Source organism: Centroberyx gerrardi, chromosome 17 (genome assembly GCF_048128805.1).
Source record: "Centroberyx gerrardi isolate f3 chromosome 17, fCenGer3.hap1.cur.20231027, whole genome shotgun sequence".
NCBI lineage: Eukaryota > Metazoa > Chordata > Actinopteri > Beryciformes > Berycidae > Centroberyx > Centroberyx gerrardi.
In genome coordinates, this window is record NC_136013.1 from 23,247,347 (window position 1) to 23,273,665 (window position 26,319).

A 26,319-nucleotide genomic window follows, 5' to 3' on the forward strand; every position below is an offset into this window, starting at 1 on the left:
ACAACTGATAAATACTAGCCTGCTAGAAAATACCGTTCACCTCAGATATCAGATGGTAAATACCACTAGAAAATAACGATTTTCATCACGAGTCATTTTGTGATCACAAATCTTAAAATGTTTTTGGTCAATGCTTTTGGTTTGATACGTTTGATGCAGTGTTTGGTTTGCTGTAAAATCCGAACTGAAATGTATCATTACTAGTCCACGTGTGTTACGTGTGAAAAAGCTGAATTTGAACCATCAAGTCAGTACAATATCTGCTAATCTCATATGACTGAACACAGTAAATCTACAGCTGTCGATTCAAAGCCCTCCCTCCACCAAGCAGGAAAAGGGTGGGATTTTTTTTTCTCTTTACACAAAACATGGATCCAGGGGTGTCAATTTACTGAGCCTTAAACTGAAGTCCCTCCATTTTATAGCTTATCTTTTACCACCAAAACTTCCAAACCCTCTTTTATAAATAGATATAATAGATTTCTGGAGACAGTTGGAGCAAGATATGCTCTATTATTATCATTATTTTTATTATTACATTTAGGATAGGCCTACTATTATTATTGTTATTATTATTATTATTATTATTATTATTATTATTATTATTATTGTTAGTAGTAGGCTAGTAGTAGTAGTTGTAGTAGTAGTAGCAGCAGTAGTAGTAGCACTAGTATTGAACATTGGTCCCGAATGCTCCCCTGATTTTTGATTTTTTTTAATTCATTTATGACGTTTTTAGATGAGGCTTTCAAATAAGTTCTTGTGATTTTTGCTCAATTTTTTTTTCTTACATTTTTTTTTTTTTGCTCTTTATTATAGTGATAAAAACTACTAAATAAAATTTGACATGCAGACTGCCCGTCCCTTACCTTACCCCACTGACTCCCATGCACAAATCATGGGAACTCCTCTTATGACATGACAGCCTATAGCGCACTGAAGCATGCATAGCCGAATGTGTCTCTTTTGAAATGTCGTGTATGTGTGTGCGTGTGTGTGCGTATGTCGGTCCCACTTACTAGACTGTACGCCTTTAAATGGCGTGTGCGGCTGCCGAGGAGAGGGCGGACCGAGCGGCGTGTGTGTGTGTGTGTGCGTGTGTATGCGTGTATGTGTGTGTGTGTGTGTGCGCGCGTGCATCTCTTGCCCGCAGCCGCCCGCCAGTCGCACCGAGCGAGCAGCGGCTCTCTGTGTGTGTGATGCACCGCGCTCGACGCACCGGTGAGGGACGGTAAAAACCAGCCCGGTACCGACTGGTACTCACCGCACCTGTCGTCCAAATCATCACCATTACCGACCATTATTTTTGCCTGCTTTTAACGGAATCCTGGATTTAAAAAAAACTCGACTATCCGTGGAGTTTACCGTGGGATTTTTACGCATTGGATACTCTGATAGTCTATTTAACTAAGGTCAGTAGCGCTCTCCTTTATTCCAACTTGTTCACATTTGCTTGTACGCACGAAAAAGCGTCCTTAATTGCGTGTTCTAGAGCAGAAAGAGGAGTAGATATACAGACACGGGGGAAAGAGGAGGTAGAATAGGCTTGTAGTTTGTACTGTTGACGCACAGGTAGCGTGGAACTTCCCACTTTTGCAGGACAGTTCCCAGTTTGTGCAGCCTTTCCAGTTAGGCGCACTGGAATAGTACATTTGGCGAACCGGGAGGGCAGACGGGAGTCTCCTTGAAGGAACAGCGGGGTTTTGGGGCTTTAAAAGTGGGGCATTTATGTCACGTCGGGTCGGTCGAGTCTGAATTCCCCCGGTTGAACGGGGGCACCGTGACAGGCGGGTGTAGCATTACACTCACATGTAATCTCCGCTTCCCAAAGGCAATATTTATCATATGAATTATTAATTTTCTTTTGCCAAAACAGGGCAGGCAGCAGCATGTAACCCACGCCACTGTGCAGAACGCGCGCATAACCGACGCCGAATAAATGCTTAAACCTGCAAAGGGGGGAGCACGTCCCTTGACCGTTTTATTCCAGGATGATGAATAATAAATAAATAGAAAGCCAGGTGTCCAATGTCCAAGCATTGTTCTCGTCTGCAGCCTCGCGTTAAAATGTCAAACAAATCCACCCCGACAAGGCGAGCACGTCCCATTGTGCAGAATGCACTCAAACAAAACAAAAAAGAAAAAAGCATTCTTTAAAATATAAATGCATATTTTTGATGTAATTCGATCGTTTAATAGGTCGCTCCTGCATATGCATGGAGTTTGATACATGACCTTCTCTGTTAACATAGATGGACACCGTGCAGCAGCAGGCAGCACACTTCCACACCATGCAATTGCTATGTGCATTCCTCCATGACTCTACATTATAGTCTGCTAACAAAATTAAACGTCTGACTGCTATTTTCTGATCGACGTTATTTCAACGGATAGACCCATTTCACCCCATTTTGGAGACAAAAGAAGGCTGAGGTTTTAAAAAAAATAATAGGCCCAACGCATGAAAACATCATAAAATATTAGAATTTGATCGGAGTAATAGCACCAAGACGTTAGTAATATATACAATGTAATATTAGGAATGTTTGAGGTGTGGAAAAAACAATATAGGCTCTAGAAGATTATTATTATTCTTATTATTTCGGTTCCCTGGTGAATCAAATGGCGCCCAGAGGGACTGCGGGAGGGTTTTTTTTAGGTGCTGCTGGTGAAATGTGACTGGATTTCATCTTGCACATATTGAGCTGACAACTTTTTCTACAGCAATCCACCGCATTAGGCATTTGATAAAAAAAAAAAGAAAAAAAAAAAGAGAGGGCCTAGGCCTGTTTGGTAAAGGGTAGATCAAGTTCAAATGCGTTTTGTGGCTGCAGTTTAAATCTTTAAATGATCATTTTGCGCCATTTTCATTGACTACGCGACGGATGCTGCAAGTCTTAATTATACTGCAAAATTTGAGCTGCTTCTATTGTGAGGGGAAAATATGAGGCCTTCGCTGGTGTGCAAAAATGCAATGTGTAGAGGCAGTGCATTACTGGGTGGGAAATAACGAGTGAGGTGTATAGGCTTCTACCTTATATGTTTAATGTTTGTATCTTTTATTTCTATCTATAATTGTTATTCACTAGCCCCCTTTTTTTAACTGATGAAATCCCAATGTAACCTATTGCAAATTGACAGAGGAAAAGGGGGGAAGGGGTGGTGGTGATGGTGGTGGTGACAATTTGATTTTATTTATCACTGTAGCACACATTCGATGTGTCGGATTTGAAGAGTTAATAGGATTAGATGATTCTTGTGCATTTATGCAGGGGGTGGGGGGGTGGGGGGGGATTCCTAATCAGGCTTATTCAAAAAACGGGCTTCACCAGAATGGGCGTGACCCAACGAGAAAATGCGTCTCTTTTCCCCCCCCACTGCAAAGGGCCCAAAGGTGGCTTTTTTCACCTGCGACTGGAGGGGTTGAAAAACATTGAAATATGAAACCTCTGTTAACAGCTCAACGTCATAAAATGATAATTTTTTTTTAGATGATTTGTAAAAAGAAAATAATTTCTGCGTTTTGCAGAACAGCAGTAATCTTCCTTCCTTTTTTTTTTTTTTTGGTTGTTTTTGAAGATTTGCATTTTGCTGCATTGTTGAGAATAAAATGATCAGGCCAGATCAAATGAAATATGACGCGTCAGTGATAAGGAATTAGCAATGAAAATAATACAGGCTTCTTTTACAAGCCCAAAAAAAAAACGACTGTGCGGTTGTTGTACCCATATAGTTGTAATGTGGATGTAGGCCTGCATGCGGATTCCCTGCAAAATGTTAAAACCCCTCCGCGCTTGGGTGGGAGGGAGGTTATATTTTGGTGGGGGGGTTGTGGATGGAGGCTGTTTTGGGTAATTTGGCTGTCCTGCTTTTTTTTTTTTTTTTTGTCCTGGTTGGCAGCCGATTAACTGCGCTGACAAATCAAGCGCAAAAAAAGCCAAGGGCTCTCAAGGTAACACTAATCCCTATGGGCGGGGAGAGACAGTCAAATATTACGCAGGATTTTGGAGACTGCTCTTTTCTTTAATTCGGTCGTTTTTTTATGTGTGTGTGTGTGTGTGTGTGTGTGTGTGTGTTCAGGGAGTGTTTTACCCTTTCCTTTTCTTGCTTATTTTAAAGGAGCAATAGTGTGTGAAACCGTGTTGGGCTGCAAATATTCTGTAGCTGGGCCTCTAAATTATCTCTCTCAACTGCTGAAATTATTGTATATAATTGTCCGTAATCGCCTTTAATCGCCTGCATACACACCACACTGACAGCTGCGTACACACCTATAATCGCATTTAAATAATATCTTAAAATAGGAATCAAAGAGGAATGGAAAAGGAAAATAATTTCATTTTTGTTGCAGTTACATCATTTCTATCCAAGTAAAAAAAACAAAAAAACAAAAAAAACAAACAAACACTGAAATGTCTTTCTAAAATAGCCAGAATACTTCATACTAGTTCATTTCTACTGTAGGACCAATCAGGGCATTTTCACTCAAGCCAGATGATACATGAAATAATAAATGACAATCACATTCACTACAATAGTCAAATCCATCTGAATAACACGTTATATAAGCTCACAGTGTGGGGAATGGGCTAGTATTTGTGGAGGTGTTTGCTGGTGGAGTGTGTGTGGTGGTGTGCATGCAGATATCGGTGTGTGTGTGTGTGTGTGTGTGCAGATGTCGGTGAGGTGCACTCATATACACACCTTCACTGCATACACACCACATCACACACACCATCCCTGCATACACACCATACCAATCCTGCATACACACCACATGCATACGCACCTCACCAGCCCTGCATGCGCACATCTGCATTCACACCACACACACACACACACACACACACACACCAGCCCTGCATACATGCCACAGCGACGGCTGTAAGCACCACCACACACCAACGCCTGCATATACGAGTGTGTATTGGTGAGGTGGTGTGTGTGTGTGTGCAGATGTCAGAGTGGTGTGTGTGCAGGTGTCGACGCGTGGACGGCGTGTAATGCAGGTGTCGGCGTCTGTGTGTGTGTGCGTTAGCGTGTACGCATCTGTTAGTGTGGTGGTGTGTGTGTGTGTGTGTGCAGGCGTCGGCGGGGCGGTGGGTGCTCTGGAACTGGGTGATGTAATGCCGTGAAGGGTGCTGCAGCAGAACCACAGAGCCCAGAGGAGGCGTGTCTCGCCTGCAGAGTAGCTGGATGCCAACGCCGTGCCCACGCTGCGCCCGCGTCTGTGCCCCGCACGCCACAACAAGGCCAGAATAAACCCCACCAATAAATAACCCCCCCACCCACCCCCTTTCTTTCATTCCTCCCTTTTGCATTTGCCTCCTCCTTTTCTAGGCGTTTCTGGGCTGAAGTGATGCCATAGAAGAACCATTTCTGGTTCTTTGGGATATTAAAAAGGTTCTTAATTCTTAGTTATTGAGCTGATGAACAAAAACACAATGCAGGAGTCTAACCAAAGGAGTGCAGAAATGGTTCTTTAAAGAACCTTGGTCTGGATATTTTGTGCTGATATCCAATATTTACAAATGTGACCATTTTCATGCCAATAACATTCCAAAAAAAATCCAGGTATGCAGTGTTACCCCCAGAACTGCATTCTTAGGGAAAAGGCCTTTGAAACAGCATTTAGACCATCATGGGACACTAAAACTCTCCACCGAAACCCACACTGATGAAATTCTTTTAGGGTTGCACTGAAAGAGCTGAAAGGTTCTCTGTGGAACCAGAAATGGTTCTTCCATGGCATCGCTCCGAAGAACCATGTTCATTAAAGAACCATTTCTGCACTCCTTTGCTTAGACACCTGCATTGTGTTTTTGCTTCTCTGCCCTTGTATAGCCTCATTTTCATTTGCACAATATATACTATATATACTATGGAAGGGTTTGGTTATTTTCCACATGTATGCCACGTATCACCCACCATCCAATAACTAAGAATTAAGAACCTTTTAATGTCTATTTTCTGAGAAGCATTCAATTTCAAGAAAGACACTTTAAAATTTCAGGGTAAAATAGCTTTTTAACGCCACTTTTTTTTTGCATTTGAGCACATTTCTGTGTCTGACAATAACAATTTTTGCATTCATTTCATCATGTGGACTGACTTACTGAGGATATTTTGCCCTGACTACATGGTATGCGGGTTTCTTTACCCCTGATCCCCTGTGAAATTACCATATAAAGATTTGTATCAGCCTACAAATGGTGGGAAAACGCGAAAAATTCTGCAAACGAAACGATAAGTCTAGGTGGGTTTACCCTCCACTGTGTGTAACAGTGGCAGAAGTATGTCTGCAACGTGATGAGAGGAGGAAGGAAGGAAGGGAAGAGATGGAAAGGAGGGGAAAGGGAAGGAAAGAGAAGGGAGGGGTGGCGTTCGGGCATCCGACGGGACGCATGAGTGGGAGTGGATGAGGTGGAACATCCCTCCCTCTGTCTCTGTCACTCCCTCTCTCTCCATTCGTCTGTTTCTCTGCCTATTTCCACCCATCTTTTCGTCTGGTTTCTTTCCTTTTTTGCCTTGACACTTAGGTTGCATGTCCTGGTCAGATGATTCTGGAGTGTTCTACTGCAGTGACGAAGAAAATTCCATGTCTTTTGATGTATTTTGTGTATGTATGAGTGGGATGTATATGGCGCCGTGAGTGTGTGTGTGTGTGTGTGTGTGTGTGTGTGTACTATATGGGAGGCATCTTACTATATGTGTACTATATGGGAGGTATCGCACTGAGCGATTGGTTAAATATGAGTCAAATCTGACAATTCGTAACGTGTGTGTGTGTGTGTGTGTGTGTGGTACAGTCCTCCCACCCCGTCCTCTGTGATATCATCTGCTTGCTGCGGAGGACATTTTGTCGCTGCATCTGGACTGTGTGTGTGTGTGTGTGCACGTGTGTGTTTGTGCCGCTTTTGTGTCGACGATTCTGCCGAGTGTGTGTGATCGTAACAGCACCTGCTGTAAAATTGCTGGCGAGTTGCATCCATTTAAACACAAGGGGCCTACCGGAGTGCTGCTCTTATTTGCATTTACACACACGCACACACACGCACACACACACACCCGCTGTCCCAGTCTCCTCTGGTTGTTAATAGGATCCAGAGTGCCGCTGCCTTTTGTCAGTGTGTGTGTGTGTGGATTCATCCCTATGGGGTTTGTCAAAGAAGCCTTTCACTGAGAACAATGATCCATGCCGTTTAGCCTTTTAACCCCTGACACTCCCCATGCCGCGACAAAAGACGAGCAAACATACACACACACACACACACACATGCACACACACACACACACACACACACACACACATACACACACACATATCCTGGCAAAAATGAAAATTATACCTGGACAAATATCCATTTGTAAACACACAAGCGTGCATACGCTCTTTTAAGTGTTGATGCGTTAATCTGCCAACACGTACACAAAGGTACAGGCACTCACACACACACACACAGTAGGAAAAGTGTGTGTGGGGTGAGTGCCAGGGTGGTGTATCACTTACCCAGTAATTGTCTCTCCTCTCCCCATCAACCCATCCCTCATCTATCCTTTCTCCCAGTCTCTCCCAGCCCAAGTTTGGGTGCTGCTGTGGTCCCTTAGGTGCTGTGCTGAGTGTGGAGTCCATTGTTCCGCCATGCAGGGAATATTAGCTGCCTATTAGCTTATGCTCTGTATGGGTCTGTGGAACATGAGCTGCCTTATTGTGGCGGGGCAAATGATGGGGCATGTTCACATGACTGGCTATTTGATAATGGGAGTAAACACTCATCATGCAGTGGACCAGGCACACACTGCACTGTAATAATGCTGCTGCATGGAAACCCTCCAAAAAGTCAGAAATGAAGAAAAGAAGAACAGCCTTCTTTTGTGATTAGAAAAAGTAGATTTTTTTATGTGCTGTATTTTGTCTTCATTATGACAGAGGGTAAGAGATTAGTATTATTACTATACTATGGGTTTTTGTGGGCAAATACCTACTATTTTTGGAATTTAATATATTTAAATTTGGCCATTATTCAGCGTTTCCCCCAGAATTTTGTTCTTGCCAGCGTGGGACAATTCCGCAAAATTTTGATTCAAAATGCATAGGAGTCAAAAGGGAAAATCAACCTCTTTTGAATGACCATGAAATTATTACTTCAGAGCTTGACAGAGTTAAATATAATATATATAATATATATTTTTGAAAACGACAGTACTGTGCAAAAGTGTTAGGCACATGTAAAAAAAAAATGATGAAATGAAAAGTTTCTAAATAAGCAAAAATGTACTATAAAGAGCAGTCTACTGACACACTAATGCAGAAGACAAGTAAACATCGAAGACAAAATTTATATAAAAAAATCTAGGGTGTCTAAGAATTTTGCACAGTACAGTAATGCCGTTCTATCAGACGTAAACCTAATTCTGTATCTCTAAAAAGTCAGTTTTGTCACTGAAAAATAAATATTTTTAAAATCATATAAAAACTTTGGAATGGGCTTCAATCGTCCTTCATCAGTCTGTGTAGAAATATTATACAAATCATGCGTAAAGTTTCAATTGAAGAAAACTAAAAATGGTGCTAGGAGATTTTTACATGACATCCGTGAAACCAGCTTTCACCAGTTTGGAAATTGACATATAAAATATGTTTGAGAGGTATGAATCAGTGGAACAGGCCCGTTAAATGATACACAGCTATATTATTATTATTATGTCATTATCCATATATCTTTTTATCCATGTATAATTTGAATTACAGATTTATTATTTTCTTAAGTCTTTTCAAAAGTTAGCAAAATTGTTACCTAAAAATAATCTTTTTGATATCTTGAACCAAGATATCAACAGTGGAAGACTGTTGTGTGAATGTGTGGAACTGTGTGAATGTGAAGCAGGACGGTGATGGAAAAGACACACACACACACACACACACACGCACACACACACATACACACACACACACGCACACACACACACAATCTCTATGATTTGCTGACAGCCAGACGTTTGCCTCTCGTTGCATCATAGGATGTTATGGAGCAACATATCCTAGTGATATACTATCCTAGTAACACACACCAAAAAGCACCTTCTACTTCAGATTTTCACTAGATATACCAAAACATAGCACAATCTACCCTGATTTTCTGTTTATGCCCTTATTTGGTTTGGAATGATTTGCATAATTGCACGTTCTCAATTTAATAACTGTTTGTTATTATAGATATTGGAGATTACTAGTGTAGGCTATAGTGCATGTTTTTAAACCAAAAATCATCTCTATCGAGGGCTTTCAGGTGTCAGAATGCATCCTCTGGCGGCCATATTGGAGGTCCACAGCTCTTGGGCAACAGTGAATGAGAACAGCTGATTGTGTTTCTAAATGTAAAACTTGGCGTTCATTCATTTTTGTGCTTTTGACTGCGAAAAGATAATTTTTCCATTGATACATCTGATTTTGTGCGTAGATAATGTCAGCTTGCTAGCTAGCTAACCATAGTAGCTAGTATAGGCCTAGCTATCACTGTCTTATGGTTATCACTCCTGATTTGGAAACTAGCTAACATATCTAGTAGAAGCTAGCGTTAGTATTGGTCAGTAGTAGTCACATGGTAACATTAACATTGGTTGCTGTGCTAAATTAGCCTGCTGGCTACTTGACTTGCTAACAATCCAAAAAACAACTGTTTGTTCATGTTACTGGAGCTGTTTTGAGTAGAGGCTAGGGCTAAAAACAAGACAGTTTACTGTGTCACAGTAACCTAAAGTTGTTAACAAACCTACCTTATCAGACCATTACATGTAATGTCACTGAATGGACCTACACCCACACCATGACAATTCTTTTCGGATATCTCTTTTTTTTATGAGACCAGTTGCTATGTTCACACATTATGCAGACAGCCAACGCTCCAATGGCTCTCCATGATGGCACCAGCTGTGGTTGAGATTTGCAACGCAACCCTAAAGCCTCTTTATGGTTTAAATGTATGAAACTGAGAATGAAATTGTTTGTTGGTTTGTGAAAATTTACATTTTGTTGCTCCACTGCTTTGACAATATAGTTTCTGATAAACAGTTGTGCCAATAAAGTGACTGAATTGAAGTGAGAGAAGTGCAGTAACGGAAGGAGGAGAGATAGTGAGAGTGAGGTAAGGAGACTACGAAAGATAGGGAAAGGAGAGACATAGCAGACTTTATGGTAAGAGAGAGATAGAGGGAATGAGAAGCTGATAGTAGAGAGAAAACTCTGCTGATGCTACTGTGTATTCTTGCCTTTCCTTGCCCTTTCCCTCGTCGTCGTCTGCTATCTCTCTCCGACTCTCCCTTTTAACTTTCTCGGTCCAGCCTGAAAAAAATCCTATGGCGCACACAAAGTGATGCATTATACATTTCCGAAGAACTGGATAGTTAGCATGAGCAGCGATAGCCGCCATGGCTGAGTAGACAAAGAGAAGAGCGCCACCTACAGAAACTCAATCTTCATCAACAGAAAATCCGTGGACGTCACAGTACTGGACACACTGTTTGATTGACAGGTGATCTCTGGGAAGTGCAGTGCAAAATCACCACAGCAATGAGCGCTTAGCACCAAAGATGGAGACAAAATAATAAAAATAAATAAATAAATAAATAAAAATTTGTGGATTACCACTTTAAGTCCAGACATCTTTGATTTGGAATGTTTTTTTTTTTCAGGAGCTGGCAGTGCAGATACAGTATGTTGTAGCCTCTCTCCCACACCACTGTTGAAGCAATATTTCACTTTGGTAGCAGCAGATTTTTGGCTTTTCAGCACATACACCTCCGTCAGTGTTTAGAGGCAGTCAGCCTCCAGAATTGGCTGCTCTGGGATCTGCTGTCACCATCAGCATATAGGCGTTTTTAAAAATTTTTTTTTTTACCTGAGTTGTTGATAACTGCCAAAAAGCAGAATTCTCGAAAAGTATGATCTAGGGCAATGAAATAGTATTGCCTGGAAATTCTATTATCCCTGATATTATCCTTCAGACATTCAAGAGACATTCTATTGTGGATTCAGACATGCATTGTAGCTTTGCACTTCTCCTTAAGTCTTCATTAGAGTTAAAATTGATATGAGAATCACTTTAATTCCAATAATATACATGACTTACAAATCACATCTTGAAATTTTTTCCTTTAGTAGGAATAGGATTTTTTTTTATTTTTAAAAAAAATTTTTTTTTTTTAGATGAAACCATCACTGGTAACCATATTACATGTAAGACTACATAAAATCTATTTCAATTCAAGATCACTATTAAATGACTCCCTTAAAATAGAAATGAACAACAGCTGAACAAAAAACAATTATATGTAGGTTGTCAGTTGAACGCACACTGAGATGTTTGGGTGATCAGCCTACACAATCAATAAGCTTAACCATCTGTCCTTTTTTTTTTGTAATGGTTAAAAAAAGGTTTGAAATAAATGATAGCAATGCTGTGAATAAAAATAAGTAATAAGAGATATTGTCACTGACTACTTAGTCAGTATCTATTTCTCTCCATCCCTCAGTATTGTGCATTCAGCAGAAATACTCTCCACCCTGGCCATCAGATAAAGGCGGTCTGCCTGGCTGATTGATAGTCATGGACTGCCATGAGAATAATGAGACTAATTTACCTAGCAGATGACCGATAGCTCTAAACAACCTTTGCTGAGGAGGAAAAAAATGCAGCAAAACCACAGCGACTTTTAATTAGGTTTGGTGACCGGCTACAGTGCATCTTATCAGTGAACAATCGGCTAAAATAAAATTACACTCGTTTTCCTCTTTGTGAGAAACTGTATGGCTCAATCAGCTACGGTGATATATTAGCTACAAAAAGATTCATGCTTTGGTCATTTTTTAATTTTTTTTTAACTTTTTATTTTATGTAATTTCCGCTTTATTAGATTGTATGCATTGTCATGAGCCACATGAGCAGGTTTTAGCTGTAGGAAAGCACTGTGTGTATGTATGTGTGTGTGTGTGTGTGTGTGTGTGTGTGTATGTGTGTGAAGATTTATCCTATCTGATCCACAGCTAGTAGGAAAATCAATGCTGATGTGCCTGGTGTAACCCTCTGCCTCTCTGTTTTTGACAGTGATGGAACTGAGGGAGGCCAGCAGATCCCCCGTCAACTCTATTTCCCAGCGGACAACATGAAGGCGGAAGTTCCACTTGTCCTGAGAGCCAGAACAGTCCGTCCCATCAGACCTTGCGCCATGAGTCTCGATAGCATCTGCTTCGGAGTGTAAAAAAAAAGGGATTAAAACATCATCTCCTCCTCTTCTCCCTCTGTCTTTCCTCTCTTTACCCCACTGGAAGACAACAATTCCCCCATACGTCCACTGCCCTCCAGCTACTGGACCCTTTACTAATGTGAATGGCCTTAAGACTGTTAACCACAAAGACTGTTCTCCCCGCTATCGCCCTTGTCTATGTAAAAACACACATATTTTTATAATACACATATGAAAATATCTCTGGGCATACCTTTGGATACTACTTTGGATACTCCTGAAATTGGATCTAACCACCCTACACTTTGAACCTGATTGAATTCCATGCAAACACACCTTCTGGGATTATAAACTCTTGATTTCTCGCAACAATGGATCTTCTAGGTTTTTGTATGAGGCTGCAGATGTTCCTGAGCGTCCTCCTTGGTGTATGTTTCGGCCTGGAGTTTTCAGGCACCCCGGGCCAATGGGCGCGCTACCTCCGCTGGGATGCCAGCACCCGCGGTGACCTCAGCTTTCAGTTGAAGACGGACACCTCCGAGGCACTGCTGCTGTACTTTGACGACGGAGGCTACTGCGACTTCCTGCAGCTGTCGGTGGTGGAGGGCCGACTGCAGTTGCGGTTCAGCATCGATTGCGCCGAGACCGCCGTGGTGTCCGACAGGCGGGTGGACGATAACAGCTGGCACTTCGCCACGCTGAGCCGTTACAACCTGCGCACGGCGCTGGCGCTGGATGGCCAGGCCAAAGCGGACGAGGTGCGGCCCCAGCGTCAGTTCATGAAGATCGTCAGTGATCTGTTCCTGGGCGGAGTGCCTCAGGATATCCGCGATGGCGCGCTCACGCTGCCCACGGTGCGCGACACACCGCCCTTCCGGGGTGTTATTGCTGACCTCAAATATGGCAACTCAGAGCCCCTCCTCCTGGGGAGCCTCAGGGTGCCCCTGGAGTCGGAGGGGAGGTGCACGGTGAACCCATGCGAGAATGGCGGTACCTGCTCGGTGGTGGACGGGCAGCCGCTCTGCGACTGCTCCAAAACAGAATACAAGGGCCGCTTCTGCAATGAAGGTAACACTTCCCTAAGGGAAAGCTAGGGCAGGGGCAGCACTCCAACTGTGAAAAAAGACACCGCAGTTCTCCATTTTTCTGGTTTCTATAAATTATTTTTTCTTTTATATCCTGACCATTTTTCCCCCCCACAGGAGCCACGCTGACGTGGGTTTTCCTCAAGGCAAAATCTTGAGGAAGGCCACCCAAATCAGGCCAAACGTGTCAGCTTGGCTCCTATGAAAAGAAAACCAGTCAGAATACAAGAAAGAACCAGCAAAATGAAGAATTAAGATGACAGAGTCTTTTTCACAGTTGGAGTGCCGCCACAGTCAAAGATGGGAGAAGCGCATGTGATTCTTTTTTTTTCCTTGTGCACCGATACCGCTTATTTCAGCTGTGAAGTGTGGATTCATTTGTCATATTACCTTGCAGGAAAAACCAACATCGAGACTTTGAAGGTTTCACTAGTGCCGTTCATATGGCTTGGCTTTTTATCCCTCTAGTCTAAGGATTGTTTCTTCTATTACACCAGGTTTCATGGTCTCTGAGGCGTTTTGACTTTGTGGGCTTGCTCGGCTTTCCCAGCGACTGCTATTATCCCTGTGTGTATGCAAGTGTAAATGTGTGTGTGTGTGTGTGTGTGTGTGTGTGTTTGCGTGTGTGACTCCCAGCTGTAAAATCAGAAAGCTAATCTAAGCATGGTTAGCCAGTGAGGCGCAGGTTAATGGCGTCGGTCCTGCAGGCAGTGATAAGGACCCCTATAGAGAGCACAGGGCCTCCTGAGCCCCTTTTCTTCACCCAATCACAAGATGGCAGGTGTTCGAATCATATCCTTTTGTGCTGAGAATTTTGTTGAGCGGTGATTCAATCACACTACAGCTGGCTTAGCCTAGGCCAGAATTGATTTCTGTAAAAAAAAAAAAAAATCCTTTAGTTATTTTTTCCCACGTATTTCATCCCAGGAGGGCAAATAAAAGGCACTTTCACTTGCTTTGTATTAGTGAACTTTGATTTCTTTCTATTTGATAAATCTTTAGTGCAGAGCAGTTTGGGAAAGTGCCTACTTTGTTGCAGTGATTGGTGAACATGCGATCTGTGGATGCACGAAATGGATCCTGGCACCTTCGTTTTTTCTCGTCTTCTGAACAAATTCCTGTCATGTGCTTTGTTTAATTAGCCATCATCGGTACAAGTTTTATTCAGGTTCTCCAAGCCGGTAGATTCTACCACTTAGAGGAGAAAGTCAAACTTAACTTCCTCCTTAACTCCCCCCCCCCCCCCCCCCAAATTAATTCAGATCAGACATTGTTTGTTTAAAAATATTTGTGATGCTCCTTTTTTTCCTCCCTCTTTGACTTTTCAAGCTCTCTTTTTAACCTCACACAAATGTGGAATTTCCATCCCATTTGGGCTGACGCCAAATCCCCGGCAGACAGACAAAAGAGCGGAGAATCTGGAATTTAAAGATTACGTTTTTTTTTTTATCTATCTTTGCCGGTGTTTGAAATAAAAGGTGGGGGATGGGGATGGATGGGGGGGTGGGGGGGTCCTGATGGGGTCTGAGCTGCTTTGCTTTTCGCTCCACTGATTGAATGGGTGCCATTCAATCGACAAGGTGAGCTTATAGGGTGTAAGTGACTGTGTATGAATTCCTGTGTTCTAGTTGTCTTTCAGTGCAGACACATCATAACGGCAGGCAGACTGGCTGATCTGTGAAATATATATATATATAAAAAACAAAAACAAAAAAAAACAGAAACTGAAAGCTCAGGCTGTGCTTTATCATGACATCACCAAATATAATGTAGATTGCAGTGTTGTAAAGAAAAAGACGATGTTTAAGGAGAGAAGGAATACGGTGACACTGTTTTGGTTCCATGGATGTATATCTTCATACTTCTGCTGTTCTGTCTCTTTAATGTGTATTTGTCAACTTATATACCTAGAAAATTGAGGGTTCTTCAGTGGTATTTTGTGATATTTTCACATAAATACATTTCTGGGAACCGAAGATATCAGCTAAATCCAAGAAAAGGAATACAACAAATTTACTGATTGTAACTAGCAAATCAGACTAAACTACCCAGTGTGGTTCTTAAAAACGTTTTTTGATACTGCTAGTTTGAAGCATTTACATTCTTAAATGCTTCTTCCCAGCACCATAAACGTCCTATGTAGAACCATTTCAGCATAGAGAACCTTTCTAATAGGGTTCTTTACAGCACCATAAAGGATTCTACGATGGTACAAGCCCATTTTCTGTGTCAGTGTATATGGTTTCTTCCATGGTGAGCCCCACCATTCCAGCTCATATAACCCCAGATATTGCCACATATCCTCCTTCTCCTGACTCTCTTCTCACATCACTGCCTTCTTCCCCTCCTTCCTTCCCCCAACCAAACGCCAACCACACACACACATGTGCTTCTCCCCAACTCCTCCAGGTCTGCGATGCGTGACTTAGCGAGGTGACGATGTGAGGGCCACGGTAGCCCTTGTAGGCCGACGGGCCGCTCACCCCCCACCCCCGCCCCCCCCTCCTTGATTTACGGCCTCCACATTGGGACCCCTTCCCGATGTGTTGATTTATGTCCGGCTTTCCCTTTCTGGCTCGTCCGCCTGGCTGCCTGCAAGGCGCTGATAGGGGAGTGGAAGCAGGGAGCTCAAACAGCCCTGTGAGAATTCGGACGGACGATCGTAAAGAGATAAATAACCCGGCTTAATGAGGCTGGCAGAGGTGTATGCGGATGGCCTGGCGCGAGTATCGGCGCTTTGAATAGCGTACAGTGGAGAGGGATTCGGGAAAAGAGAGGGAGAGGATATGACAAGACTGGAGGTCAGGATGGATGCTAGATGTGAACCCATGACAGTGAACATTATAAGGTACATCTTGGGCGGATTAGAAGGTCCTTTCTGGGTGGAGGGCAGTTCTGAGATATTTGACATCCCAGCTGGCAAAATGTTATGTACTTTCTATCTTTTTCAATATTTAACTCCAAAAGGTTCTTTCTGAAAAAAAATAAAAATAACACACAAGCATCAAGTAACATTCAAAGTTCATGAATATGTGGGTAACTCAATTTTGATAAAAACATCAGATAGAACCTTATAATTCCATGCTCAGTAGGATCGGTAGATAGATAGCATTGGCTGACACAGGCTATCACAACTATACCACCATTAGTGCAGTGGTGGAACAAAATATGTAGTGGCTTAAAGGGGCATTAAGTAATCTATGACTGTTATTGCCCTCTATCAGTGACTAAAAAATTGCAACATGGACCGGTATCTGGCACAGCTTACAGTAGCCTGTACTTGACATAAATAATAAAGTCATATTTTCACAATAGGGAGGAGTAAGCTAGCTAATTAGAGCAGAGATCCAACATCTGAAATACACCAGTGTCTTGCACCAGTGTATTGGTTACTGAGATACAGTCAGTGTAGGTTGTCAAAAGTTTCTCTAGCCTAAAAATGTTGGACAAGATTTAAGAAACTGGATGGTGGTCTATGGGGGTAGAATTCTTTCAAAAATAAATAAATGTATAATCTACAAATGTGTGTCTGTAATAAAAAAAAACACACACTACAAATATGTTTACTATCCACAAAAAAACACCTCTCAATTTGTGTTTTGTAAATAGTCATGTGAATAAATGTGAAATGTTTGCACATTTTTTGACTTCTTTTTCCTTTTTTACTTTACTTTGCTAGATAAAGTTTAACTTTTGCACACGTCTGCCTCAAATGTAAAAAATAAAATAAAATTAAATGTAGCCTAAATAATAAAAGTAATTTAATACAGACAAAACCATCTAGTGGCTGTTTGTGTGAACCATGCTGCATTTGCCAATTGGCGCACAAAGAGCTGAATGTTTCTCTCAAAAACCCGTCCATAAACACAAGCCGACCCACACGTATCCTTTGATTAACAAATGCAGATACAACACTTTGCAAGCCACTTTTAGATTTGAGAATGTGTATTGCGAAAAAAAAGAAAAAAAGAAAGATATTTGGTAAAGTTATTGTATTTATCTACAAACTATGAGGTATTTTTGCAAAAGTGAAAACATTTATTTGCAAATCCGTATGCATTTTGTGAATATCATTTTGCATTCATTCATATGACGATTTACAAAACACAAGTTGAGAGGTGTTTTTTTTGTGGATGGTAAAACATATTTAGGGTTTGTGTTTGTTATTTACGGATCATAGCAAACACATTTGTGCATTATACGTTTATATATATTTATTTTTGAAAGAATTCTACCACCACAGAGGTCTTTTTAACTCGACTGATTGCGCTACTACTACTAAAAATACCGGCAGTGCTTTTTAAATGGACTTGATGATAACTCAGAAGGGCTCATTAACAACAACAACATTAACACTATAGGCCTAACCTAGCCTATAGGGGTATAACTGCTTGTGAAAAAAAGCTGTGTAGGCTACGCTGCTTTGCATCTTAGCTGGTTAATCAACATCTGATTAAGACCAGTGCAAACAAGATTGTGAACTCTTGCTCTCTTTAATTAATGATTAATCAATTAATTAAGTCGTGGAGAAAGGGAAACTAGCAGCAGTGCTGTCTTTGATAAGTAGAATTGATGACCTAAAGGAAAGCCAGTGATAAGGCTATGGATTAGGCTGACTCAGAGACAGCAGTGAACAAGGCTGTAACCATTTGCCCCTACTCATACGTGACACATTGGATTTTAAAGTAAAGTCATTTATATGAGCAGGATTGTCACATCATGCTTTGGCAGGAGACAAAACCATACATACAAGCCATAGATACCCAAGACCATAAAGACGACCACAACGTCTGAATCAGAGCTTAAGAAGTGGTTTATAGTGCCCAATAACATGCAGGAAACAAGTGGTTCTCAACGTAGGGTCCGGGGACCACACAGGCCTCACTGTTATCTCTCTACCTACAATACAGATAGTCATGGAATTCTGGACAAAATCATATCTAACAATAAAAATATACTCATATTTGGGTTCGAGAGACAAAATCTCGTCAAATGGGGGTCCGTGGCCCTAATGTGGACTAAATTAGGGGTTCTTGATATGAAAAGGTTGAGAATCACTGCAGTAAACTATGTTAGGCCTATCGTGTTCGACTTTTGGAGGCTCAGGTTGTTAATAAGCTCATCTGAGTTATCATGACATGGGAGTCCATTCAGTCCATTCAAAAAGCACTGCAGGCATTTGTTAGCAATGCTAATAAGTGGAGCTAAGATCCACTTCGGAGAAATGCTTTTCAGTTCCATTAACCTACACTAGTGTCCCTAACATATGCTGAATACCTACATTTACTGTATCTCAGTAACCAACACACTGGTGCAGGACACTGGTGTATTTCAAATGGACTTCCAGTTTGTCATGAATCAGGAAAAAAAAGCATTTTTAAACCAAAAAAACTTAATGGTACATGCTCTCTATCACCTTTTTGAAGTTATTCCCTAATATTAACACATTACATATTATATTGCCTTTAAGTCAAAGTGCTGTTGTATTGCAATCTGATGAGTAATTGTATTCTTTCTGAATCCCTGTAACAGCACACTCATAGTTCTTGCCAATGCGACATCTGTCTGTGCAGAAGACACATTTGCTCCACTTTTTATTCAAAGTAATATTATTTATGACAACAGAAAAGGAATCCGGTTGAAATATGACACTGAAAGTCACTTTGAATTACTTGAAACACTAACTCTCATGGTATTTTGCAATTGAAAAGCAATGCATTATATGACTTCATTGCCTATTAAAGTGACCTCATTATGGTAGCTGTTCTTGCATGGAAACTTTGTATCTCTGACCATGAAACACAGTTAAAAAATGTTATTCTATTAAAAAATGCATAGGAATCAAAGGGAAAATCAACTGCTTTTGAGTTATGATGGAATTGATTATGGTTGTTGTCGTTCACTAACATGCTTTCAGTGCTTGACAGCATTAAATCTTTATATTTTGAAAACTGCATCAACCAGGGATGCCAGATTTGAACTTGGGTTAGACCAATATGGGTTTTTGAAGGCCGATACCAATATTTTGGGATTTGAGCTGCTAATGTTTTTGACAATTCTCATGCCCAAAATGACACATATTCAGTGTTCATATTCAGGAAAATCCTCTGAAACAGCGTTTAGACAATTATGGGACACTAAAAGTTCACTGAAACCCACACTAATGAAATTCTTTTAGGTGGGATTGCAGCTCCTTAAGGCGGGATGAGTCTGGTCAGACATCTGATAAAATAATAATAATAATAAAAACATATTCACTAGCTGTGGTCAGGGAGGAACCACCATCATATCAGAGGTGGACCGCACTGACTAGATCAGATCTGATCTTTAGTAGAATGCCAATATCGGTCTGATATGTTGGTCTAACCCTAGTTTGAATGCCAGCTTGGTGTGTCACAGCGCTGGGAAAACCTGCCCGCTTTCAATCTACGGTTCCCTATCTCCATGGCTCTCGCTCTGTTCTGGCACCATCCAGCCAGTGGGCTACCAGCTGTAGGCCGGCGGCAACCTGACACCCCGACACGAGCAGATGGTTCTACCGGCCCTCGCTAGCTGTTGCCACAGCCACCCTTATGTTCACACCGACGCGCAAACACGGCTGGCGTTGAAATCTGTCAGCGAGAAGATTATGGTTGATAAAAACAATAATAATAAAGCAGTCAGCACTGTAATGACTCAATCTGTCATCCTGTGGGAATGTGTGTGTGTGTGTTTGCGTGTATTTACCTTCCGTGTGTCTGTTTACCTTCCATGTTAATAACATGTGCAGAATGCAATCAGTTAAGCCAGCAATAATGGAGGAATTGAGGATTTGAAAGACCTCATTAATACCCCCGCTTTCCCAATTTACCCAACGCATTGTCCCTCTGAATCATCCCTTTAAGTAATCCACTGTGTACACTCCCCCCCGATCCTCTTCTGGGTATTGAATTAAAAGAGAGAGTTATACTCTTGCTTAGATTATGTGTCCAGTGATGAATAAATAAGTTTGTCAAAGCCCCGGCGAGTCGCCTCGGCGAGAATATTGATCTGTTTTGAGATGTTTGGATTTCCTAGAGGATAAATTTATATGAGAGGGAGAACTGGAGGCTACATATTTGTTATACTCACAATGCAGAAAAAAAAAGTTTAATAACTCTGTTATGATACAGTCACTGTATTAGGTTAAATGCTGGCAAGCCTGCCAAAGGGAATTGGGACTGTGTGTGTGTGTGTGTGTGTGTGCCATTGGCTGGTTGACTGGTATCTCTGTGCATGCCTCTCTCTCTTTCTCTCTCTCTCTCTCACACACACACACACGCACACACACACACACTGCATGCACACACACCCAGACACACAATCTGAAGGCTGATGACAGAAACAGAGGCACAATACGGTGGAAGTAAATTGTCAAAGGAAGTAGGTCAGGATAGAGAGAGAAATAAGGAGACAGAGCAGAACATAAAGGAGGGCGAGAGACAACAACTGATCATGAGGAAGAGAGTGAGAGAGAGAGAGAGAGAGAGAGAGAGAGAGAGAGATGCTGAGCTTTAAATGACGGAGCAGTCAGAAATCCAAACTGGAGTGACAGGGAATTGGAAGCTGAAGAAGACTCTCTCGCAGTGGTTAGCCCTATCCCAGTAGATAGCGCTATCCCAGTGGTTAGCCCTAGCCCTGATAGCTTTAAAAAACATATTAGGGGAGTATTCAGGACCAAATTATTGCAGTCATTATCATTCTCCATTCTCGCCATTGGCTTGCTAGAATGTAAACAACAATTTAAAAATGTAATTTCAAAGTGTAAATAATATCATTTGGATGGAGAGCTTGTGAAATTGTGATGGTCAAGAGTCTCATTTGTGATTACTACAGCAGAATAAAATGGAGCTAATATTGCGATTCATTTTAATGCCCCACGATACGTATTGTCACATTTTTATATCAAGATATATTGAATTTCAATATATTGTCCCATCCCTACTAGATTTATACAGTCCACCAAACATACGCAGTATGCTCAAGTGTTAGCATGTGCCATAGATAGCTAAATATATACTACGAGTCAAACGTTTGGATCCACCTCACTTAATGTTCTATGTTTTTCATGATCTTAAAGCCATTTTGATCTAAAGGCTTCTGCTTAAATGCTTGATATTAGTTTCTTAGACAAATATAAATAGTGAAGTTGATCCTATGTATGAATTTCTTTCCAAAGCCTTTGCCTTTCCATCAAGGCAAAGGGCAGCTACTTTAAAGAATCTAAAATATAAGATATTTTTAATTTGTTTAACACTCTTTTGGTCACTGCATAATTCCATTTGTGTTGTTTCATAGTTTTGATGTCTTTACTATTATTCTAAAACGTGAAAAATAGTAAATATAAAGAAAAATGTGGAGTGTCCAAACTTTTGACTGGTAGTGTACATAGTGTCTGAAAGGTCTGGGATTGCAGGGAAACTAAACAACTAAAGGAGCATTACAACTGTCTGTCAGAAGTTGCGCTCGAGACCCACAGCCCCATGTTATGTTACTATTCCTATATTACTTCCTATAATTCCTGACTTTTCAGACACATAAAGGTGGGAGGTTTCAACAAAAATATCTACTAGTTGTTTGAGTGTATTGGAAGAGAGAAGGGAGAAGTGCAGTATTGCTGTTAGTTACATACAGTACCAGTATTGACAGGAGTTAAAGGTGCTATATGTAGCATTTTCAAACATCAATATTTCAATGTCAAATTAATCATGATACCTACCTACGTGGAGATGATTGGTAGCCTCTATCTCACACCAATGGTATTGTTAGTGCTAGACCAAGTCATTTTGTGCAGGAAACACAGCGCACTCTTCCTGTTTTGTGCCATAAAGCAATCTCCCTTCGTGCCGTAAAGCAATACAGCAGATTTCCCGCCAAATTTCACCAGTGTCACACACTGTAAAATGCAGTGTAGAGGCCGGTAGAGGCTGGCAATCTTCTTATTGAATGGCTAAAAATGTATGTGGTAATGATTTATTAATGTTAAAATGTTATTCATAGATCCTTAATACCTCAGACCATTGTTTGGCATCTTTTTCCATCATCAAAGTATTTGACAGCCATTTTGTGCTGATTCATCACTCCTTTGGGTTTCCAGTGTGTCTAAAAATACGTTAAACACCTTGAAAACCCATGAGAATCACTTTTAATGAAAAAGCTATGTTAAGCCCAGTGGAGTCACTTTTTCCTGAGTACAAGTGACTTTATAGTGCCTTAATACAGCCTACTCTTATTTTCAGATGAATTGGAAGATACGGGACTGATGAATAATAAAACGGCTACTAAATGTCTCAATGAAAGAAAAAATGGATGGCTAAAATGGTCTGAGGCATTGACTAATGTGAATGCTAATGATACAGAGCTCATATATCAAAAACAAGCAAGTAAATGTTAGGAAAATATGTATAAGCACATTTGACACAAGTGCACACACACACACACACACGCACACACACACACACACACACACACACAGAAACTAAAGCTCAAGCCAACCGATGCAAACACAAACACTCTCACTGTCTCTTTGTCTCTCTCTTTGTCTCTCCCCCCCTCCCCTCTCTCTCTCACACACACACACACACACACATTCCCCTCATTACATTCACATGAATGCATACAAACACACACACACACACGCACACGCACTTGGGGCTAATCTCACTAAAGACTCAGCTCCCTTGGGTCCTTTTTGAGTCAGTTGATTTATTTGAGATTTCTATTGCGTTGAACTCGACACTCAAATGCCAGCATAAAGGGCCGCTCTTGAAAAAAAGAAGATTAGAGGAGATTAAGTGCGCGTACACACACACGCACACACGCTCTACCTCTCCCAGATGACCATTTGACCAACTCATTCCATGTTAGAGCACATCTGACACAAGTCCTCGGTTTAAACTGAATTAATATCTAATGCATATCTGATTGACTTCCATCTGCCTACGTTCACATTAATACCCAATACATGCCCAATTACTCCCCGCTAAGAACATTTAATGGATCTCAAGTCAATTACCTTGTACTTAATGTTCCAGCCACTTCATTTCTGCAAGTGGCCTGGCTAAATAAGGCCAAATATTTTTCAATAATCAAAGGACAGCTATGATTTTGACGACGCACACTGTTCTGTGTTTTCTTTCGATTCCTGGACTTCAGTTTCATGTGTCAGAGAATATCGATAGGTCAGTGATTAATGACATATTAATAATAAATATTTAATTTAATAAAAATGTTTCATTTTGGTATGATTAGAGGTACGGTAATGTGTCTGCACTGAAAAACAATCAAAAGACTGGGAGTGTGTGTGTTTCCAGTCTGTTTTCCACAGGACGGTCACTATGTGGATGGAGGAGCCTCCTCTCCATTCTGAATGTGTTACCTTGTGTTTTTTCACACAGGATGAATCTCTCTCCATATTAATGCGGGTGAAGGAAATGTTGCTTAAACTCTTCACTGCCAACACCTACTGCATTGTAAAGCACATGCATATGGTTGTGCCTATGCCAACCCTCTGTATGGACTCAAGTGTGTCATTATTTTGCATGGTAGTCAACATGCAAGTAATAAGAGTGTTTCTAACGCTTACTTTGTTTGCTTCTTTTTTCTGTCTTCTTCTGTTCCAGAGGTCAACAGCAATATGCCAGGTGAGTTTTGATGGAAAAACTATGTGTCAGTCTTAGGAATTATTCGTATAACTGCATGCATGCATATTTACATGCAGGCTATGGGTGAACTAGCTACCCATACTGGCTGAAAGGTACTCCTAACGATCCGTTGGATTCACTGTTACAGCGTGGTCTCACAAAATTTTGTGAAATTAACACAAAGTCTGAAAATACAAATAACGGATACCATAATCTCTGATGACCCGAGTTCAATTCTGAACTCATGACAAGTTTTCTACTGAGAGTGAAGATTTAAAGCTCTATGGGATAACTTCTGGTCAGAATTCGCAATGGCACTCAAGTCGAATTTACTGCCATCGCACTTTTAATGACATCAGTAAACAAACAAGCTTGTGCTTATTGATCACGTAAGCACTCATAACACTGTAGGTGCTTAGGATAAAACTGTTTGTACACATAAACGCTCAGAATACTGTAAAATGCTTGGGATCAAATGCAGTGGCTGCTGTTGTAGAATACTACTCACAAAAGCTAACGGGCTTATATGTAGCTACGATGCTAACACAGCCGTGGTAGTTAGCATTAGCGTCTACTAACATAGTACCTGGATATTACATAAAACGCAAATGTAGGTCCTTGCACCACTGGAATGTCTCTGGAGAACAGAAATGGGTGGGTCGACAGAAATGGGCGGTGCGTTAGTGGTCTTTGATTGGTCAATGCATACCATGTTTTGCTCTGAAGATGTCCAACTCCTACCACCTCCAGATCCTACGGTTGCGGTAGTTTCTGGATTTCTCCAACCATACATTATTCTTTGGACATTGGCCTGTACTAGATCTTCGGTCATCAATTTGAATAGTTCTGATCAGTACCAAAGTTTATTCCCTCTGGTAAATAATCGTGGAAAAGTACACTTTGTTAACATCATTAGCATTAGCAACTCTGAACTTCCGCTTTGTCTCGCTGCTGCCTTCAAAATAAAGGTCTCTCGTCTTGCTGCCTCAAAAAACGTAATTGATGTTTATCATAGCAGTCAGAATCGACAATGATTCTGACTGTTCAGAATCTGCTGTTCCAGAGGGTCTCATGTTGCATTGATGGCTTTGTTGGAGCTTGGAAAGGCCAACTCCAAGACTAATAACAATTGAAAAGTGAATGTTTTACCACAAAAAAGTTATCACATAGGGCTTTAATTTTAAGAAAAGGTTTTTCTTATTTAACCATGACCAAAACCTTACCATAACATTAACCAAATTGTTTTAGTTAACTAACCTTAACCCTAACATTAACCAAAGTTGTTGTAGTTGCCTTATTTTGAACTCAACTTTAAAGGAAAAATCCATCCGAAAACACTTTTAAACAACAGCTGTTGCCAATATACCTTGCATTCCTGAGTCCATTCCTTTGTTTGGTGTATTTTTCTCATTCTCATGGATAACTAACCAAACGTAGACAACATGAAGTCATGTCTAGCCTTTTTCCAGCACAGCTACAATGGAGTTTGATAGCAGAAAATGTTTCAGTGATTTAAAACATCAATGGTAAATGTCAGGTTTTGGTGTCAGTCCCTCAGAACAAAGAAGAAAGAAGAAATCTGTTTCCACACCAAAAAAGTATTACGTCGAGGAGACACGATATCACTAACTGAAGTAGAAGTAGATTAGGCAGGTTGAGGGAAAGTGCATACACCAAAAAAGTAAATGCACTCCTGGAATGCATTGAACATCACAGATTGATGACACATAACAGTGTAAGGATATGCGAGAGGGAGGGAGTTTTTCGTTAACCAAAGTTCTTTTGGTTTCCTAATCTTAACCTTAACCTTAACCAAAGTGGTTTTACTTTGCACGCTAACCTTTTCACGTGAAAATGCCGTGTTCGATTCCTGCCAATGTCACGTAATCCTTTCATGGTGGAGGAACGTAATCTTCACATAATTTGTGTCGACAACACATAATGTACGTTTCAGACTTTGTGCTCATTTCACAGAATTTTGTGAGACTGTATTGCACTGCTAGGTTACTATCATGTGTAGGCAGTTCATGTGGAGTAGGGGCTTCTAAGTCTGCATTCAAGCTAGTCATTTAAGTTATTGTTATGTGGTCTGTTCATTTGGAATAAAAGTATATAAAAGTCCTATTCATGGGTTATTATGTGTATGTGATTATTTACATGTAATTATAATCACTATCAAATCTGCTGCAGTTCAACAATCATCTAGATAACTTTTTCATATTCTTAACTTTCATAACTTTTACAAGCTGTCATTTTCAATACATACCTCATACACTTAAATATTTCCTAGAATTAGGCCTAATGAATGCATTCCATATGTTACATTGCAT

General features: G+C 40.9%; 1 protein-coding gene across 29 annotated transcripts in view; it reads left to right on the top strand.

Moving 5' to 3' along the window:
* Positions 1–12,614: 12,614 nt before the first annotated feature.
* Positions 12,615–26,319, top strand: part of nrxn3a (neurexin 3a) — a 353,072-nt gene continuing 339,367 nt past the window's right edge. For 18 of the 29 annotated variants that reach the window (XM_071914348.2, XM_078289663.1, XM_078289664.1 and 15 more), the window contains exon 1: positions 12,615–13,311. In XM_071914348.2, the coding sequence (XP_071770449.1) occupies positions 12,615–13,311 (697 nt within the window). Of the gene's footprint in view, positions 13,317–17,955; positions 17,970–23,968; positions 23,990–26,319 lie in introns of all 29 variants that reach the window. The other 11 variants (XM_078289649.1, XM_078289650.1, XM_078289656.1 and 8 more) reach the window with 3 other exon arrangements.